Source organism: Myzus persicae, unplaced genomic scaffold, assembly GCF_001856785.1.
Source record: "Myzus persicae strain clone G006 unplaced genomic scaffold, MPER_G0061.0, whole genome shotgun sequence".
Classification (NCBI taxonomy): domain Eukaryota; kingdom Metazoa; phylum Arthropoda; class Insecta; order Hemiptera; family Aphididae; genus Myzus; species Myzus persicae.
The window spans coordinates 139,760-159,174 of NW_019101887.1; the positions used below are offsets into that span (position 1 = coordinate 139,760).

Here is a 19,415-nt window from a genome sequence, read left to right on the forward strand (position 1 = left end):
ACTTATTGAGCAGAATAGCAGATATTTAGATTTTACATATATTTATTGAGTTTATGCAACTCAATGGGGGTAAAAAATCTGAAAGACTTATCCAGTAAAGAATTTGTGGAATAAAATGTACTCTGCATATCAAAAGGCAAAAGCATAATACTATGGAGATTATAGAATATTTGGTCTATTATGCCAATTAAATCAATATTTCATATTTAAGAATATAATATTGTACTATTTGTTTACAAAAAATCAAACTTGTTCATATCTTGAGTTGAAAATATTTTGTCACAAAAAATGAAAAATTATAGAAATTTTTCAATAATTTGATTCTAATTCAATTTAAAATTGTTTAATTAGTTTGATTATTTTAAGTGTGAATACATTTATAATCAAAGGAAAGGTAACTATGCAATAATTGTTTTCAAGTTTTAGTATATTGTCACATGATATGCAATTAATGGATGGTATATATAAATATTATAATTATATTAAAAGCATCAAGATCTCCGAATACTAAAATATATCTTCACATAACATGAAGGTGCCCAATCCAAGACCTTAAAAGTTAAAGTGTCTCTCGCAAAATCAAAAACTAGTCGTTTTCTACTTCAAATTCACCTACTATAATGATCCAACCAATAAAAGAAACAATCTAGGCACATCTGATGTTGTATGTATAAAGTACTCATATTTTCTTGATTGACTGAGTACAGTACGAACACTAAAAACTTGTATGCATGAGTCAGTGGCACGGTTCTATAATATTACCAAACTATGAAATATATAATAAAAAAAAATGATATTAATGTTAAAATTTTGGAGGCGTAGCAATTTTATAATTTTTTTATTTTGAAAATGTACAATCTACCTCAAGGTACAATCAGCATTCTTTTTTTTTATCAGTCATGTTCAAAAATTATTTAATATTATATAAAATTTTAATACTTGTCAATGTTTAACCAAAATAATACAGTAGCCTAATGTTGAGATAATAAATCATTATGAATATTAGAATAGAACAAAGCAATTTAAACTTTTTATGTCAATTTAATTCAGTGTAATGAAACATAATTACAACATTTGAAAACCATAACTTAAAATTTCCTTTTCTTTTTTAAATTTTTTCCTTTGAACTTCTTCTTTCTTTTGTTACCGCTTTTTTCACTAAAATTTCCTCCAAGAGCTGAAATGTCTTCAAAATGTGTTACTTCTTTCCCTAATTTTCCAAGAGTAACTGATGATAATTGCTTAGCTCTATGTTTGTCCTTCTTGGTAACTGGCAACCTAGAAAAAATATTTTATTATTATAGATAAAACTTTGATGAATAGGTATGAAGGCATTTATTTATTAAGCGAGTCATTTTTAATTTATACCTTGTAAAATAGTCTTCTTCATACTTCTGCCTTTCATAATCGTACTTGGACTGTTTATTTTTTAACCCAACTGTATTAATTTGTACTTCAACTGGTGTATCTGCATATTCCTCTCGTAACTCTTGCATAACTGAACTTTGTAGTGCTCTCTTTTTTGCTCTTTCTAACAGTTTTTGTTTTTTAACTGCTCGTGACTCATCGCCATCATAAGGTACAGCTGTCACTTTAGGTGCTACATAAACACCATCCTTAGCTTTTTTTGAATTATGATGACCAGCTTCATCATTATCAGATTCTACATCTTCTTCATGATCTTCTGCATCTGCTAATCCATCAATAGTTGCACGAAACCGATCTGGATCATTAGGATCAACAGAACCAGATAATGCCGTCTTAACAAGCTTATCAATTTGGTATTTCATTTTAAATTCAAGAGGCCTTATGCGTTCTAGAACTGTTCGTTGCTCAACAAGACGTTCAATTGATGGATCATTTTTAATAGATTGAAATTTGCATTTTTTTAGTATAATATGAGTCAAATTATTTATATAGCTTAATAACGTATGGCATTTTATATCTAATAAACTTATGCCATTAGAAGCGTTGTACTCTTTGTTAATAATCTTATTTGTTGCTTCTTTGGCTTCCAAAATTCCAGACTTGATATCTTTAAGCAATTTTCTAGTTTGTGCACTACAATCCGGCTGGGTTTCTTCTTCTTCCATCATGAAACTAATTAATAATTATATTAGTCTATATAAATATAAATCAAATTTGAAATTAGAATACAATCATATAATACATAATGTATACACAGTAAACTGATAATTTAAAATTAAAACACTGTAGCAACGAGCAGCTTACTCAATCAAGCTAGCACCTTACTACTTACAAAACGTTACAATACTTACATATAATATACTAATCTATGCTATAAAAATAGTAAGTAGCAACGAAGCACAATATGGACACATGGTTAGTAAACACATAACACGTTATCATGTGGATCTATATATCCAAGGTTTATAGATAATAGATTATCTATAAACCTTGCTATATATCCACCTTGGTTATCACCACAGTCTTATCACTGTAAATTGTTATCATTTATGAATAAAATGTTGAGTTTTCAATTTTATTTTACTTTCGCCGCTAGACCGTAGGCTGTACAGTAAAGTTGTGGCACCAAACTTTGGTGACCAAAGAGTAAAGTCATGTTACTTTATGTGTGGCACCGTGATGTCATGGGTCACGATGTTGGGTGATACCACTTGTAAACATTCCGGGTGTCTATTTCAACCATAGACTATCAACTTGTTAATAGGTCTATGATTTCGACGGCAGTTTGATAGTACCGTACTACCGCGGGGTCGCGATAGGCAGGGGCACCATTAGCTCGAGGGCCTTTTTCTCATTTTTTTTGCATGTAAGATCCGCGGCAAAAAAAAATTTCCTTTGCTGTAAAATAATAAAAGATTGTGAAATTAAAACTGTGTTGTAGCCTGTAGGTACCTGAATCATTATTTTTTTATTATGAATATTACATACTATACTTCTATGTTTTCGTTGAATAAGTACCTACTAGTTACTACTTTCAATAATTAAAATAATGGAATACATACCATAAACCTACAAACTATTTTATTTATGGGTCTTTATGATACCCATTACCCATACGTCTATACTATTTACTAACATTTATATTTATCAATCAATCAGGACACATGTGAATATATATCACGAAGACACGAACTAAGATGTCTTAGACGGTGATAAATATATATTATAGAGTTTAGTAGATTATAGGACCCTAAAAGTACAATGTTAAAACGCATCAATAACTTACTAAGTAATAAAGAAACATTATTCTACATGGTTCTTGAAAATAACTATTATTTTTAATAATTAAAATTATAGAAACTAAAAAATAAGTAAGTATAAATAATTAGTTAGGTATCTGAAAATCAAAACACAATGAGTAATATTAATTCATAAAATAATGTATGTAATTAATAAAAATACGTCGTGGTCGTAGTTCTAAATTTATAATCAGCATATTTTATACTGGCACTCAACTTTGACTTAGCCGCTATATCTGAGTTCATAATTATTATTAATTCTTTAATATTTGATAACTCTCAATTCCCGTTGGCCATTTCTCATTACTCATTTATGATTTATTGGCTATTAACTGTTTTACAAAAAGGTTAGGTTAGGTTAGGTTTTTTTTATGATACAATTTTCAAACTATTTTTACTTTTTTTCGCTATTTATAACTTTGAGAATTTTTTTAAATTTCAGAAATCATTTTTCAGTTAGAAATTCTTAACAGTTTTTATTTTCATCAAAGATTCCCAAGAAGTTTGTCTACCTCTACCAAAAAAAAAAGTTCATCTGAAAATTTAATTAATTGCTTACTTTATTTCTTGATTTTTTGTTTTGCAGACTAAATAATGCTTTATTTCATCTACGGAAAGGAAATCAAACTTTTCCAAGGGATAGTATTCTCGCTTTATTTATTTCTGTATGTTTATAATTAGTTTAAAATTTAAATTATAATTTTTATCTTATAAGTTGGAAAATATTATCATTTTTATTTTTTTAGTATCTGTTATTCTTAGCATGGATTATGTCTTAAATTATTGTTTCGACTTCACCCACAGGTTTGTTACTTAAACTTATCAATGAAAAAATTCAACATTTTCACTGAAAATTTTAGTATTAATTCTATTATATACAAGGTTTAAACTGGGAAAAAATTCTAGGGAGACTAATGTTTCCATATAGTTTAAAGCGGTCCATAAAAAATTTCATGCATAATGTCTAATGTATAAAATCCTTATTGTTAAAAGGGATGCTTTTTAACCACTGTCAGAGGTAGGGGGACTGAGTCCTGTGTCACCCCACTTTAATCCCTTATTACATACTATTAAAACCAAGAATAACGATTTTTGTAATTTAAAAATATTATTCATGAGTATGTAGGTACATTGTTATATTTTTTACATCCAATGACATTTTCAAATGGAATTTTTTTGGTAAAAATTATTTAAACTACCTACTGACTAATGCCTAATAATATAAAAAATTACTTTAATCACAATAATACCATAAAATACTTAGTAGTATTATACTTACGACCGTCTTCATAGTTCACTCAGAATCGTTTTTCGTATATGATAATTTTATATCATTGTCTTCATATTTAACACATACATTACAGGAGACCCACATAATTGTTCTGTATCAGAGCCGCCGAACGTTACTTACCAGCTTTTAGATTCTGATTTCTGAGCATAGCAAATGAATGTATTGATTTTACAATGATGTGTGAGTGACGTAAGTTTTTTTTCAAGTTTAAAAAATATTGCATATTTTGGTTTACAAAATGTCCACACAAAAAATTTTTATCACTAATTTTATCTAAATTTACTTTTTAATACAAATTTTTTTTTGATGCATGAAGTATCAGATATCTTAATAGTTAATTGTAATTAGTACCAAATTATTTTAATATATATTTATTAAGAATCATTTCAGGTAAAAATTAGCGAGGAAAATACAACAGTTAAGCACAATGAAACAAGCTAAAAGAATTACAGATAAAAACAGTTTTAATAAAATGAAATTCGGGCGGAATTCTATGTTGAAGGGTGAAAGTATCATATCCAATAATTAAAAGATCATAATATCATATGCATTGTAGAGGATATTTTGGGCCACCACTACTGCACCGTCCTCCTCCAAGGCGGAGGAGGTCGGCCATCTACAACAACAGCAGAAATGGGAACCAGAGTGTATGAGCCAAATGCTGAGTTGACGGTGAACAATGAGACGTTTACTTTAAAATAATAATAATAATATTATTATTATTATTATTATAGCTGGAACACGTAGACGAACACGTAGACGAATGTTCGCACTTATCCAGACGTAGACGTAACTTGGAGGGTCTCGGAGAAGGGGGGCTAAGCCCCCAAACTTTTATTTTAGCCCCCTGTCAAAATTCCTATACTTCTATCAACGGTAGCTACATTAATACATTTTTTATTTAAAATATCGTTTTATAACTATAATATCATTTGTATGAGATGAGACTGTGTAGTTGTCAATAAAGTAAACAGCTGAGACCATATTATAACATCTTAAATTTTGACTGTGGAAAATTGATAACCAATGAATTCTATGTAAAGTTCTATGTGAATTTGGAAATGTATAGTATTTTGTAGTACTTATACTCAGGTAATGTAAAGAAAACCATCTCTGTTAAAATACATTAATATTATGTTTATTTTTTCATAGTGGACTCTGTTCCCACAAAAATTCCTTTTTATATTTTTGACCACCTTCACAGCTTTCAGGACAAGTGTAGACAGCTAAAACACCGAAGTTGAATGATTCTTCCTTGATTGAAGATTCTGGCAATTTTAAATAGTACAATATTTGTGGCATTATCTAAAAATAAAATAGAATTATAATTAAGAACTTTATTAGGTAATTAAGTTTAGATTTAACATACCTGAAATTCAAAACTTCTTTGTTTACCACAAAATTGGCAGGATGGAATATCATTAGCCTCAGGAATACGTTTACTACAGATCCACAATGGCGACTCTAAACGGTTGTACCTACAATGTTTTTAATAATTTATTAAAATTAATTTTAATATTTTATATAGCTGTTGAAGAAATCATTATAAAATACCTAATAATTTGTTCAGGAACTGAAGATATTGATTTTTTAAACTTTTCAAAATATTCATCATCTTTGTCACCTCCATAAGCCATTGCTAACAAAGATTCATCTAAACCATCCATATCTATGTATGACATAAAATAAATTAAAAAACAATACACCAAAACATAATTTAAATTTTAAATACAATAATACAATAATATACTACCTTGTAGAGAACCTTTTGGAATTTGAGCCTCATCACTATTTTCACTACAATCACTTTCATCATCTTCGCTATTCAATGATGCACTTTCAGAACCTTCATCTGACTCTTCATTAATAATATGTTCTGGTAACACCACAATGAACCTAAATGGTGCATTATGTATCATAATGATGTTTATTCATTCAAAAAGGTCATCAATAAATGTTTAGCACATTACTTGTTTTTCAATTCTTCATTTAAATCAATATTTTTATGGTGAAAACTGCAATAGACATTTTCATATTCCACTGTGGACTTGCACCCGCATACCTTTAAATTAAATACTGACATTTTAAATACAACAATGAGAATTTTAAAAATATATCTATTTGAGTATCAAATATATATACATTAGGACACTAAGATGTACTACCCGAATACATACTTTACATAATTTTACTCCCCACATATCAGGTGTAATATCTGGATCGTGGGGTTCAGCTGGTTCACTTGAATAGTAATCATTTTTTTTACGAAGCTGTGATCTGAAAACAGCAAACGTTCTTCCGTCTTTGCATTCATTGCAATAGAACACATACAGAGTTCGATGGAAACAAGAACCGCGAAATTCGGGTTCATCAATTGGTGCATACAACTGACACAAAAAAACTAGAGGAATGTTACACTTCGAACAGGCCAGCTCGCTTGCTTCTGGAATATGTTTCAAATCTAACCAAGCTGGTTTGCCGCCCACTTTGGATGGAAAAAAACGACTAGTAAGATTATAAGGTTCAGTGGTAGAATGTTCGTCAATAGTACCCAGCATAACAGACATGATTATCGAAAAATTAAAAACAATATTTATACTCTTACAATAAAAATATGGTAGGTATTTTTAAATAATATAGTATCTATACAACGCTCGCGGTCACGGCTAAAAATATGTTAGCCATGCTATATTTTGGCTTTTGCCACAATATACTATCATATTATAGATTACAGAACTTCACCAAAAAAGCCCTTATCACGATTTACGATAAATATTGGTAGTATGATAAAGTAACTGAAAAATTGGTAAGTGGTAACACACCCTGGTATATGGCGATATCATAACCGCAATAATAAAGAATATAAGTAAAATAAAATATCTTTTTAAGTTTTTTAATTGTTTTCATAACTCAATTACAGCTAATAATTTATATTAAGACTCCGATTCGGTTATAGCATATATAGATCACGACTAAATATGAGCACTTCATACATTTTCTATTTAGATTTTAGAGCAAGGTGTATTTTATATTTTAAATGCACTTTGCACGCTACACTATTAGAAAATTTAGAGCTAATAGATTAGTTGTACATTGATCACAGAAATCTTGAATGGGATCAATGAGATATATTTATCATAATATTATATCATACTATATTAAACAGGTGACCCAGTTAAATGGTACTTGTCTGTGTCTCAGTGGCGGACTGGGCACACATTACTTGATTACTTAGTCAGCTAAATAAAAAAGGTCCACTTCATTTAGGTACAATTAAGAAAAGCAAGTGCCTTGAACGTATTTTTGGGGCCCAGTCGGCGATTTCCGTCTTGCCCACCTGGCCAGGCCGCCACTGCTGTGTCTATACTCTATATGAAGTATAATTGTGCTATAAGCCTCCCGGCCCCATTGACAGTATTATTATTACTTAAAAAAATATATATTTATCAAGTTTCAACTGTCTTAAACTAGTAAGAAATGACATAAATTCATAATATACATCTTACCGGATTAGCCATAGCCAAAATTAATGAAAAATGGATGATAGCAGATACCGCTCGAGTCTTCAGTTAGTACCTATAGAAGGTCACAATGTGTTAAATTTACATTCAACGATTTATTATCCTCTATCCGAGTCTATCGGCTATATCATTGTTTATGAAAATCGTTTCTGATCGGAGACGGTGTGTCGACCTCGGACCTATGATATTTTATAAAATATTGACAAATATCATTGCACAATTTTAAATTTATTTATTTTTGTTTCTCCTGATTATTTTAAAAAGTACTGAGAATTTTCAATTTTGAACTCCCAAAAGTACCAACTGGCCTAGTTGAGGAATTGAAGTTGCACAAACATTTTAAAATACCTTATCGTCCTCATCTAAGTGTTTGAAATTATTAAACTCGAGAAATTATATTTTTTTGACTAGCCACTACGAAAATTGTTTTTGGTTCTTTTATCAATTTCATTTGATATAAATTATATAAAACGACGATTGAAAACACTTTTCTTTTACTAAGATCATCCCCTCGGACTTGCGGTCCATATATAGTTGTATAAGGTTAATGTTTACTGAATAAGACAAAATAATATTAAAAACTTTATTAGTTGTAAACTTGAAGCTATAATAAAAAAAAAAAAAAATATTAAAAACTCAGCGTAGGTATAAATTTTTATTTTAAACTCATCAATATCTAATGTAATAAACGTTTGAAATTCAATCACTCATAAAAATGTATATTATTTTACGCTAATTTTTTTTTGATCCAGTAACACAAAGTTTTTATGAAATTTATATTGAATGTTAAAGCATTTTTACTCACTAACAAAAATTGAAAATTACAAACTGAAAGTTCCAAATATTAAATATCTATTATCAGCACAAATCATAAATTCTAACATAAATATTTGGTGAAAAATCAAATCTAAAGAATCTAAAAATAATTCAGGTTTTTAGAGCTTTTCGTGTTTAAATGCATTTAAGATATCTTTTGAAACATGAATGCTATCAGCAGTGAAGGGTTGTGCACACAGAGGTTTCTATGGTAGAGGCAGAGTGGGCTGGTCAGCTAGCACTCCAACAAGATTTGCGATGAAGATATATTATATTTTAATAACTTTCAATGACTAAATTCCAGAAATTATCTATCCTAAAAATTGAACTATCTGTCTCTTCAGCCAAGGTCTGGAAGTACCAACGATAGTGCATTGATTTTGCTATACGCTACAGAATTACCTACAGTAATTATTTAAAGTCGTAAAACATGAATTAAATAAATTGTACTTTGTCTATTCAGCAACAAATCAGTTATAGCTATATAAAATATAATATTTTATGTAACTTTTTTTATAAGTACTATTAGTACTTTATACTCTGTATTCAAATAATGGACTTAGTAAAATAAAACTTTACAACAAACTATTTAAGGCATCAGTACTTACTATTAATCATTAATTAAACATCCTTATTTATGCTATAATAATATTATATGCACTATAGCAATGATCAATGATCAAATTAATTGTGTGAATATTGCTATAATAATAATTCATACAAAATATTTGAAAGTATTTTTGTTAAAGCTATGTAATATTAAATTATATTAGTAAAAAGTCAGCAGTCTATATTATATTGTATGTTTGGTGATTTAATTTTAATAAATTATTAAAAATTTAAAAATTAATAAAACAAATAACATTCAATGTGTTATGTTTTTTTATTCATATAGGCACAAATAATTTTGAAGAACACCAAAATAATATATAATTCAATATAAACCATACATAAATACATTATTAGGCAACTACCACAAAAAATAATTTTATTTAAAGAGAAGTATAAACGATTATAGTGTTATACTGTTATTGCTTTTTACAAGGATACAGACCAAAATCAGTACCTAGTTTTATGAAATAGAAACTGTCCACCTTAATTTATCCACATTACTTATTTAAAGTAATATTTTTGACTAATATTAACATATTATTTATATTTAAAATTATTACCCTCAGTAATTGATACTAGAGTATTCATCTTAACATTCCTGCTCAAATGTATTATACATTTTAATATAAAAATAAATTATATTGAGATCATATTATTTGTAAGGCCACATTTAATGTCTAATGCATTATATGAACAAATTTAGTTAATTTCATCAACTACCTTTTATCTATACTAATTATATTAATTGGCTTGAATTTCTTCACATCCTCTTTTAATTTCTTCCAAACTAAATCCAATGAAGCTAAAGCATCTTCCTTGCTGTCATGACCTTCCTCACTTTGAATAATTCTTTGTAAATGCTGTTCAGACAACAACTTCAAGCCACACTTATACGGAGGACCATATTTATGGGGATATATAACACTGGTATCTACAACATTATAATGAACCATTTTCAATGCTTTTAAATCACTGTCCAAACTATGACCAATTAAAATTGAATCTTTATCAAACATCTTCAATAAATCTTGTTGAACATCAGATAATCTCTTTGAACAATTCCTTAATGATTCCTCAGTAATTCCACTGTATTTAGATTTATAATCAAGTATAGGATTAAAAGGTTTCACTTTGGATTCATACACTACTTCTCCTTCGTGATTGATGACTGTGACTCGAACAATTTCAATACCAAATGTAGTATTAACCATTTCACAATCTAGGGCAAAAAAATTTGGTGTTTCTGCTTTTTTGTCAGATTTTTTACTTTTAGTCACAACAAAATTTTCCAAGGCATCTTCATCAAACTTATCAGGCATGTGGTAAATACTTGATTCACAACCAGATTCATGTTGTCTTTGATCACAACATATCCAAAATTTTTCATTTTTTGATCTTTCAAACTTTAGCTTGCCAGAATGAAAAATGCATTTAGTTAATGTAACTGTAGGCATACCACGTTTATCAACTTCAAACTCACTTTTACAATTCATGCATACAAATTTATCACCATTGCGTTTTTTAGAAAGTGGTCGGTAGTAATGAGCATTTTTGGAAATATATGCCAATTTATTATCACCCATTAGTGGAAAACCATTTTTTTCCAAATCATCTTTAGTTAGAATATATTTCTTCAATAATTCATACAAACAAATACCATACATGTGAGAAGGGTAATATGGATTACTTTTAACTTGTAATTGAGGTGTTTTATTGGCTTTCATTAAAGATTGAACTATAAGGTTTTTATAAATTCCAGATGATTTTGCTTTACTGTGAACTTCTTCTTCAGTTGTATGAGCTTTATCAATTGCTTCTTCGGATGAATAATGGTTAATGAAAGCTGCATAAAGTTTTTCCAAACAGCTTTGGCGTAAGGGATTTGGCATATTGTTGTTGTTCTTAAAGGATTTTATTCTCAGATTCAATTTTATATTTGCAGTTATTTCTTTCTTGTTTATACTTGGATTGTTTGGTGTTTGAGTCTCTATAGTACTTGGTTCAATTTTTGACTGATGAGCAATGCGAGTTTTAGTCTTTAATAATGGTAAACTGGGATCTCTATTTAAATTTATATTAGTATTTATATTAGTGACACTTGGATGACTTCCAAAAACATTATTTTGAACAGATTTTACTCTGCTTGCTACCAATTCATGAAGTGACTTTGTTGTTCTTGGCTTTATAACTGGTTTTGCATTAATTTGTGCAAATATGCTTGTTGCAGAAATATGAGATATTCGTTGTTTTACTTTAGCTGTTACCACATTACATGATTTTTGTTCACTATCAGAATCTTCTGAACCAAAAAATTCGTTCAAACTTGATTCAATTAGTGAAGTTGATGGATCATTTCCTTCATCACTTGAACTAACTCTGGAACTGGCTGTATCTAATTTTATAGGATCGGGTTTATCTAATCTTTTTTTTACTTTTTCTTTAACTACTTCTTTTAATGACTTTGTTCCAGAAGGAATGGTAGATGAATTCATACTGTCAAGATTAATACTCTTAATATTTTTATCTCTTGAATGTCTTTTTTCATATTTTTTCTCATCATCTCGGTCGTTTTTGTCTTTTCTATGTTCTGGAGATTTATCTCTTTTAGGTTTCTTAGATCTACTTGAAGATTTTTTTGAAGACTCGTGTTTACGTTTTGAAGATGATCTATGTTCGTGATGATATTTATCTTCAGTCTTATTAGTTTTATCAGAAGGTTTTTCAATAACAGAAGGTATATATTCTGAAACACCTGTATTCTGTTTTGTACTATTAGTATTAATATCATACGTTGTTGAAATTCCTTCAGTGTAGTTAATTGATTCTGTTTGCTCTTTTTTATTCAATTCATTATTACTAAGTTTAAGTCCAAAATCTAAATTTGTATCATTGACACTCGAAGGTATATATTCAAGTATGGGAATGTCTTTTTTACCTATTTCAATAGTTGATCCGTAAGTAGATGAATTGACACCCAATTCAAGATTCTTTGGCTTAATACATTTAGGAATATATTCAATAATTTTAGACTTTACCTTTTGCTTTAGTGTTGGTTCTTCGGACAACTTTGGTTTATCAGATGTAGGGACAACAGAATTGTTTTCTGTTTCAGCAACCATTTGACATTTTGTATCAGACAAAAAATCTTGTCTACTATGCTTGAAGTGACAATATGGTCGATCGCAGAAGGAGCCAGTATAATAGGGACATTCAAGAGCCTTAAAATAACCTTTGGAAGGCAACATTTTGAAGTGAATAATATCAATAAAAATGTAAGTGCTTAGAGCAATAAAATGTATACAAGATATGTTTGTATTTAGTGCTCACTCATCAAAAGTCAAACACATTAATAGCAAAGCCAGCACTCTGCAGGTATCAAGTAGAACAAACTTAGTTATACAAAAGATTCCAAAATTATTCATACAATGCGTTGTAGTTATAAAATAAAAGTGAATCAATTTTTACTATCGGATAGTAGTTTAAAATGAAAAAAGTTTTACACGGATCTTCGAAATGTCTTTACAATTAAATTGATTGTAGTCTGTAGATGGTATAATTCATATAATTATGTTAAAAGTATGTTGAAAGTACGGAATCAAAAATACGAATTCTGATTTTGCTTAAGATAATAGTATCAGCTGCTATGCCGTGTCCGTGTGTTCAGCAGCTAATCACCTAATAATATTTGATATGAAAATCCAAGGACTTAGGGGTTCTCAAAATCTACTGCTAATCATCAATTTGCGAAAAATGACTTTTTCCTACACTGTACAATGTGCTCTATCGGTTTCAAATGGCCTGACTGGCTATCATCATTCTTTACAGACATATTTATTGTTTGATAGTAACTTACTACTAACTTTTAACAAATACTAAAAATATTAAATGGGTAAAAGTATGTTTAAAATTTTTTTTTAAATTGTTTAATGTAACAAATATTTAGATCTTATTTCAATTTTTAACTCTCAAACTGCTTAAATTCAATCTTGTTTAAAATTATAACTCATAAGATACGAAATGGAAAATATAATATTTAATAAGGATCAAGAGATGGAGTCCTCTAGTTATAAAGACTACTCGCAAGAGGATTTGTTTTTAGTTCCAGAACCAAAACGATCAAATGATCAACATAATTCTTCTGATCCATTTGGAAGAAAAAAGAAGGATAAAAGCAAAAAACAAATCGAAGCGGAAGAAAGAGAAAAAATGAGGTATCTTCCATCATATAATAATATAATGACTAAAATTATATTGAATTATTATTCTAGAGTTCTTGTGTCCAATTTCACCGAAGAACAATTGGATAGATATGAAATGTTCAGGAGATCGGTGTTTCCTAAAGCAGCAATTAAAAGGGTCAGTATTATGTTTAATGTACATTATATCAACACTTTAATTAATAATTATGCAAATACATATTTTTTAAACATTTAAATTCTTAGATCGTACAAACCATTACTGGAAATTCTGTTTCACAAAATGTTGTAATTGCCATGTCAGGTATCGCAAAAGTTTTTATTGGTGAAATAGTTGAAGAAGGTAATTGAAAATGTTTATATTGATGGCTAAAATGCACTTTACCACCCCCCGCAAAATTTTCAATTTTTTTTCTTGAAACTTACGTACATTAATGAGTGAAAATGTCAGAATGCCCATATACCATGACATAACTCACCCTTTGAATTGTGACCTACTTTAGGTGGTGTTGCATAGCAATTCGAGGGATATTTTAAATTTGCGGAGTGCAGCAACGAGTGCCGCTAACTGTGTAATCACTATAGCATTGTGGGTATGCGTAAAAAACACAAAATTTCAAATTTCCAAAATTGTCTACTTCAAAACTAAGTCCGATAAATAAATTCTGACAGCACCAGCATTCTTAACTCATTAATATACACAAGTTTCAAGAAAAAAAATTAAAAGAATTATAAAAGACGTGATAAACGTAGCGTTGCGCTCTTGCGTAAAATAACTTCGAAACTAAGTCTGACCTACAAATTCTGATTGCACCATCGTTCTTAAATAATTAATATAAGTAAGTTCCAAAAAAAATCGAAAATTTTGTGAGGAGTGATGAAGTGCATTTGTTCCACATTCATTTCTATAGTCATAATTCTTGATTGAGTCTTCATTGTAGCTCTTGATATAATGGAAGCTCAAGAAGATTCAGGACCATTACATCCCAAACACTTGAGAGAAGCTGTAAGGCGGCTTAGAAAAACTGGAGCTATTCCATCTTCCAAAGGTAGAAAACTGCCTTTTTACATTTAGATAGGTACCTAATATAAAAGTAAACTTATTTATTAAACAATTTATAATTTTTTTTAAATTTAGCAACTAATGTAAATTTTGATTGTATATAACTGACATTTATAATAATTACTTGTAAATAAGAAAAAATTTGTTTATTTATGACATTAATGTACTGATTAAAATCCCAAACAACAAAAATGTGTTGTAAAAAAATTGTACCTATAATAAATGTTTACATGAATTGTTTATTATCTAAAAGGATTAGAATATGAATTTATAACTGTGAAATAATATTTTAAATAATTAATAAAATATATTTTTATTTCACTTAGTAATATTATTAAGCAACTTATAACTAAAAACATATAACAATTTTTTTTTTTTTGAAACTTTTTAGTCTTAAATGTTTAAAAGTATTGTGCTGTCTTCCTAGACACCATGTTAGCTAATATTTGTTGACAATATCATTCTATTTTAACTTCTCGTGGACAAATAATATGAAGCAGACTAGGTAATTATCAGGTAACTCACAATTCACTCACTTTTGAAATTATTTATTTTAATATCTAATGAATGCTTACTATTCACTTTACTACTCAACAGAATATAAATAACTAGAAACAAACTTATGCTCAATAGCTAACTAATGACTTACTAACCCACAAGGCATAAGCATTAGGCTATAAAGATTAATAACTATAAATATAAAACTATAAACTATAACTGTAACTATTAATGAAATATTTTTATAATTAAAAAAAAAACTAGATTAAAGAAAATTGTTTTTTGCGTATGAGGGGTGTCCCCCCTATGCCACATATTATGAGTTACAACATTATGTAATTCTGTATATTATCATTTAAATTATGGTTGATGACAGCTATTTGACCCTTTTGTACAGTTATATATTATAAATGGTATAATATACTATTATGTATGGCCGTATAAATAACAATATATTATCAGTATTCTATGTTTACTTTTATTTTTTTTTCTTTCATTGTTAATATTCAAATATAACAATATGAATAACAGAATAGACATTATATAGCCTGAATAGATTTACACTGATTCATTATGAAAAACATTAACTGCATTTTTGACCTTGTTTATCAGTTACAATAATCTTGTCAACTGAAATATTTGTATGATTCTACAGAATACCCTACACTAAGCTCGGAATAAGAGAAGAGGTGGGATGGGCTTAGTCTCTTTTTGAACACACACATTCAAAAGAAATATCAGAAAATTACTAAATTGTTATTTAGTTTGATAACAGAATTGAGATAAATTAATATTAAGGTTAGGTTTTTTGGTATAAAGTTAGTAAATTAGGGGAAATGAGACTTGTGAACTTTGTACAACTATGGAATTATAATCTACAGTTAAATTTATTAATGTATTCAATTTTTAATTGGTTTAAGGTGTTTTTGACCTATTTTGAGTGGGTAGGATAGAGATAACATTTTTTTATAATAATGTCTGTAAAATTAGTTTATCGTCTGGTAATAATCTATTTTGTCTTGTACTGTATATTTGACTTGCTTTGGAAAAAACTCTTTCCTGATGATACAGACTACAGATATGGCTGGTATACAAGAGTTTTAAGGCTACTTCACATAATGCACCTAACACCCAACAGCTGTTTATTATTTCTCCAAAATAGTATTGGATAATCATGAAGGTTCAAAAACTCTAGGTTCATGTACTGTTTGAAAAATATACTTGCTGTATTTATATGTTTTGTCCAGGACCGAATTGTAGTCACTGTTGTTTCTAAATAATTTAATACAATTTCTAATATAATACATTAATACTTACTGGCTATTACATAATTATATTACTACTCTTATTTTTATTTTTAAGGAGCAATTTTATAAAATTAAAAACATTTTTAAAGAGTAGGAATTACAATATTTTTTAAGTTACTTGGAACTTGATAAACAACTACAATGATTGAAACAAAAGTGGTAATCGGTAAACTTACCATTTTTTTAAGACTTCAGTATATTATTAGAGGTATTAAGATGGTTGTAGTAGGGTAAATATTAGATTCACATTTGAAAAATCTTAGGTACATTTCATAAGATGAGTTTATTGTACATATTGTATTTTTTAAAGTCTAAGAGCTAAAGCATTCTACTTAATACCTAGATACATTGTTTATATTTAATATATTTACGAAAAGAGTTAAATAAGAGATTGGATAAAATAAGAATTCCAAAATAGAATTTATATTTTAATTGATCTAAAAACTTTAATAAATAAACTATCCATATTGAATTGTTTTTAAAAATTTTCCGAATAATAACCATTAAGACCATAACAATTATTAAATTTACATAGGTACATTGTATGGTCTTTGTAGTTTGTACCTACATAATCGAGCACCCAGGGACCCGGGCCCGGGCTATAAACATGGACCGTTATTTCTAGTGTAAAATGTGTAATAACTAGAAAACTATTTTATTGTTTCGATTGAAATTCTTAAAAAAATCATCCACTGAATAATTAACAGTAATAAAGTAGGGTTCTCATGTGAAAAACAAAGTTTTTTATCGCCACATGACACTCCTCAAGTGCCACAAAAAATAATAAATATTAATACAGTTAATTAATATAGTCTTTGAATGTATTTGAGGATCCTAAAAATACTTGTAGGTTAGGTACGGTATATTCTGTTGTTGTTGTACCTGAGTATCTACTTTATACATGTATTTATAAGTACCTACATGAAAACCAATAACTTCACTCTAAATTTGTTGAGTTAATTTATAGTACCTATTTTACCTGTGTTAGACAATAGACGTTTAATAATAATAAAAAATGTTAATTATTCAGTAGTTGGCCGTTGGATAACTCGCATTCCTATTATGTTATTTTTATAAGAAAATTCCATAGGTCTATGTATATGACCATATATAAGTTAATGTGGTACTCCGAACTCGTTATAATAATATGGGTGATATAAAATAAATTCGTTGGCCGTTGCCCCCAATAATTACCTACTTGTTTAAGGTATACTTAAATCATGTTAATGATACAATAATCAATAGATACGTTATAAATAAAATTAGATACCAGCTATAACCTTATAGGTTTATTTTTAAATTAAAAATTGCAGATCTAGTATCCACGCCATGCATATCCAGTAATGGGTGGGGGGGGGAGACTTTTTTTTTTCCCCCGTTTGAACCGACAGCAGAGGAGGATCTGTGTGAACACTACTACCCCTCTGCAGCCATCGTTTATTAATGTTTAATAAAGAACGTTAATGCATGCACATCTTCACTTTAAAAATAAACATTAGTACAATAGATACAATACAATGCAATACAATGCGATACAATAAATAATAAAGTCAGTCAGTAATCACGGCCCGCTGTCAAGTGCAACATCGTGTGCTCAGTCAGTTGGAGCGGCTGCCACTGCATTCGCTCTTCGTTCGGCCTCAGCTATCCTTTCATCGTGCTCCTTTACAGCTTAAAATATTGTCAACCATGTCATAAAAGGACTGAGTGGCGCGTTGGGAGGCAGATTGCAGCCGGTCGTACTCGCTGGACGGGACATCAGAGGGGCCGCACAACAAATCCTGAACGTCTCCCGGAGTTATATTTCGGTTACCAACAAACATCTTCACAGGCAGCCGAAGCGGATCCCAGTAAGCACAATCAAATATCGTGTGTTCCGCAGTGTCCTCCGGGTGTTGGCAGTATACAGGCAGGCCGCATCAGGGGCGCGCTTCATCCTGTGTAGGTAGTACCTGAAACACCCGTGTCCCGTAAGAGCCTGCGTTACATGAAACGTGAGGTATTTGGGACACCTTTTCGTCCATCTTATCAGGTCCGGAAGAATCGTGCGCGTCCAGGCTCCTCTAACGCCCCGACTCCATCTGTTCGACCAGGCAGCAAGCAGGATGTCTCGCTCTGCTCTCCGGATCTCAACCTTTAAATCGGCTCTGTCCGGGTCGTCAAGTTTACTTCGGACTCTTTTGCGTTCCAAAGCAAGAAGATCACCCGGAGGAGTTCCCGCCAGGAATAAGGCTGCCTCAGCCGAGACTGTGCGGTACGCCCTCGTGACTCTGAGAGCCGCAATCCTCTGTGCCCGAATCATAAGGTTTCGACAGATAGCGTACTTGCATGTTCTTTCCGCCCACGTTGGACAGGCGTACAGCAGCCTGCTGTTCACCACAGACATTAGCAGCGTTCTCTTAGACTGTGAGGGTCCTCCAAGGTTGGGCATGAGCCGTCCTATAGCCAGCGCTGCCTGGGACGCCTTCCCCGAAACAGTAGTGGGGGGGGGGGAGACTTGGAGGGCTAACCCCCCCAAAATTCCTTCAAGCCCCCTCAAAATCCCAACAGTAATCGTGAAGGGGCAAAGCCCCCCACGATTTACGTTCATTTGAAAAATAGTAGCCCCCAATATTTTTAATAGATTTTTGTCTATGACGCCACGGACTGCTGCTACACAAAATAAAATTAACAGACGAATTGCTTTTTGAATATAGTTGTATACTATGATTTCAATACATTAACAATTATAATTTACAGAATAAACATGGATAAACATGATGCTGCAATTATACGTATGTTAACTTTACGAAGTACAAACTACAAAGTACTAAATACTAAAACTTAAATTAAGAACAATTGTAACAAAATAAATACATTTTAAACATTATTATTTCTTATAGTT

The 19,415-nt window shown here is 29.9% G+C and overlaps 5 protein-coding genes across 7 annotated transcripts; 1 reads left to right on the top strand and 4 right to left on the bottom strand.

Annotated features, from left to right (window-relative positions):
- Positions 1 to 1,021: 1,021 nt before the first annotated feature.
- Positions 1,022 to 2,409, bottom strand: LOC111030687 (neuroguidin). 3 transcript variants are annotated; one of them, XM_022310325.1, is made up of 3 exons: positions 2,280 to 2,409; positions 1,369 to 2,100; positions 1,022 to 1,278 (listed from the first exon to the last, which is right to left on the bottom strand). In XM_022310325.1, the coding sequence occupies exons 2-3, from the start codon at positions 2,094 to 2,096 to the stop codon at positions 1,089 to 1,091; spliced, it is 918 nt and encodes a 305-aa protein (XP_022166017.1). In that variant the 5' UTR covers positions 2,097 to 2,100; positions 2,280 to 2,409; the 3' UTR covers positions 1,022 to 1,088. The 3 variants fall into 3 exon arrangements, with proteins under 3 accessions (XP_022166017.1, XP_022166018.1, XP_022166016.1); XM_022310326.1 differs by having other exon boundaries at positions 1,369 to 2,121; positions 2,280 to 2,403; XM_022310324.1 differs by having other exon boundaries at positions 1,369 to 2,355.
- Positions 2,410 to 5,634: 3,225 nt separating this feature from the next.
- Positions 5,635 to 7,267, bottom strand: LOC111030686 (programmed cell death protein 2). Its single transcript, XM_022310323.1, has 6 exons — positions 6,696 to 7,267; positions 6,489 to 6,580; positions 6,272 to 6,414; positions 6,073 to 6,187; positions 5,888 to 5,996; positions 5,635 to 5,823 (listed from the first exon to the last, which is right to left on the bottom strand). The coding sequence occupies exons 1-6, from the start codon at positions 7,083 to 7,085 to the stop codon at positions 5,665 to 5,667; spliced, it is 1,008 nt and encodes a 335-aa protein (XP_022166015.1). The 5' UTR covers positions 7,086 to 7,267; the 3' UTR covers positions 5,635 to 5,664.
- A 2,804-nt stretch (positions 7,268 to 10,071) lies between these two features.
- Positions 10,072 to 13,125, bottom strand: LOC111030685 (exonuclease GOR-like). Its single transcript, XM_022310322.1, has one exon. The coding sequence runs from the start codon at positions 12,710 to 12,712 to the stop codon at positions 10,184 to 10,186; it is 2,529 nt and encodes an 842-aa protein (XP_022166014.1). The 5' UTR covers positions 12,713 to 13,125; the 3' UTR covers positions 10,072 to 10,183.
- A 158-nt stretch (positions 13,126 to 13,283) lies between these two features.
- LOC111030688 (transcription initiation factor TFIID subunit 11) lies at positions 13,284 to 14,978 on the top strand. Its single transcript, XM_022310327.1, has 4 exons — positions 13,284 to 13,678; positions 13,736 to 13,823; positions 13,910 to 14,006; positions 14,605 to 14,978. Exons 1-4 carry the CDS (start codon positions 13,485 to 13,487, stop codon positions 14,736 to 14,738), a joined length of 513 nt encoding a protein of 170 aa, XP_022166019.1. The 5' UTR covers positions 13,284 to 13,484; the 3' UTR covers positions 14,739 to 14,978.
- A 3,378-nt stretch (positions 14,979 to 18,356) lies between these two features.
- LOC111030692 lies at positions 18,357 to 18,962 on the bottom strand. Its single transcript, XM_022310333.1, has one exon. It carries the CDS (start codon positions 18,960 to 18,962, stop codon positions 18,357 to 18,359), a length of 606 nt encoding a protein of 201 aa, XP_022166025.1.
- Between the last annotated feature and the right edge of the window lie 453 nt (positions 18,963 to 19,415).

Excerpts from the sequence above, each read along its gene's own strand:
- LOC111030687 (XM_022310325.1), bottom strand. The coding sequence starts at position 2,096 with ATGATGGAAGAAGAAGAAACCCAGCCGGATTGTAGTGCACAAACTAGA. Across the intron at positions 1,279-1,368 it reads GAAGAAGACTATTTTACAAG|GTTGCCAGTTACCAAGAAGG; the intron begins GTATAAATTAAA and ends TATTTTTTCTAG.
- LOC111030686 (XM_022310323.1), bottom strand. The coding sequence starts at position 7,085 with ATGTCTGTTATGCTGGGTACTATTGACGAACATTCTACCACTGAACCT. Across the intron at positions 6,188-6,271 it reads TCCAAAAGGTTCTCTACAAG|ATATGGATGGTTTAGATGAA; the intron begins GTAGTATATTAT and ends TGTCATACATAG. Across the intron at positions 5,997-6,072 it reads GTTCCTGAACAAATTATTAG|GTACAACCGTTTAGAGTCGC; the intron begins GTATTTTATAAT and ends AAAACATTGTAG.
- LOC111030685 (XM_022310322.1), bottom strand. The coding sequence starts at position 12,712 with ATGTTGCCTTCCAAAGGTTATTTTAAGGCTCTTGAATGTCCCTATTAT.
- LOC111030688 (XM_022310327.1), top strand. The coding sequence starts at position 13,485 with ATGGAAAATATAATATTTAATAAGGATCAAGAGATGGAGTCCTCTAGT. Across the intron at positions 13,679-13,735 it reads GAAGAAAGAGAAAAAATGAG|AGTTCTTGTGTCCAATTTCA; the intron begins GTATCTTCCATC and ends TTATTATTCTAG. Across the intron at positions 14,007-14,604 it reads TGGTGAAATAGTTGAAGAAG|CTCTTGATATAATGGAAGCT; the intron begins GTAATTGAAAAT and ends TCTTCATTGTAG.
- LOC111030692 (XM_022310333.1), bottom strand. The coding sequence starts at position 18,962 with ATGCCCAACCTTGGAGGACCCTCACAGTCTAAGAGAACGCTGCTAATG.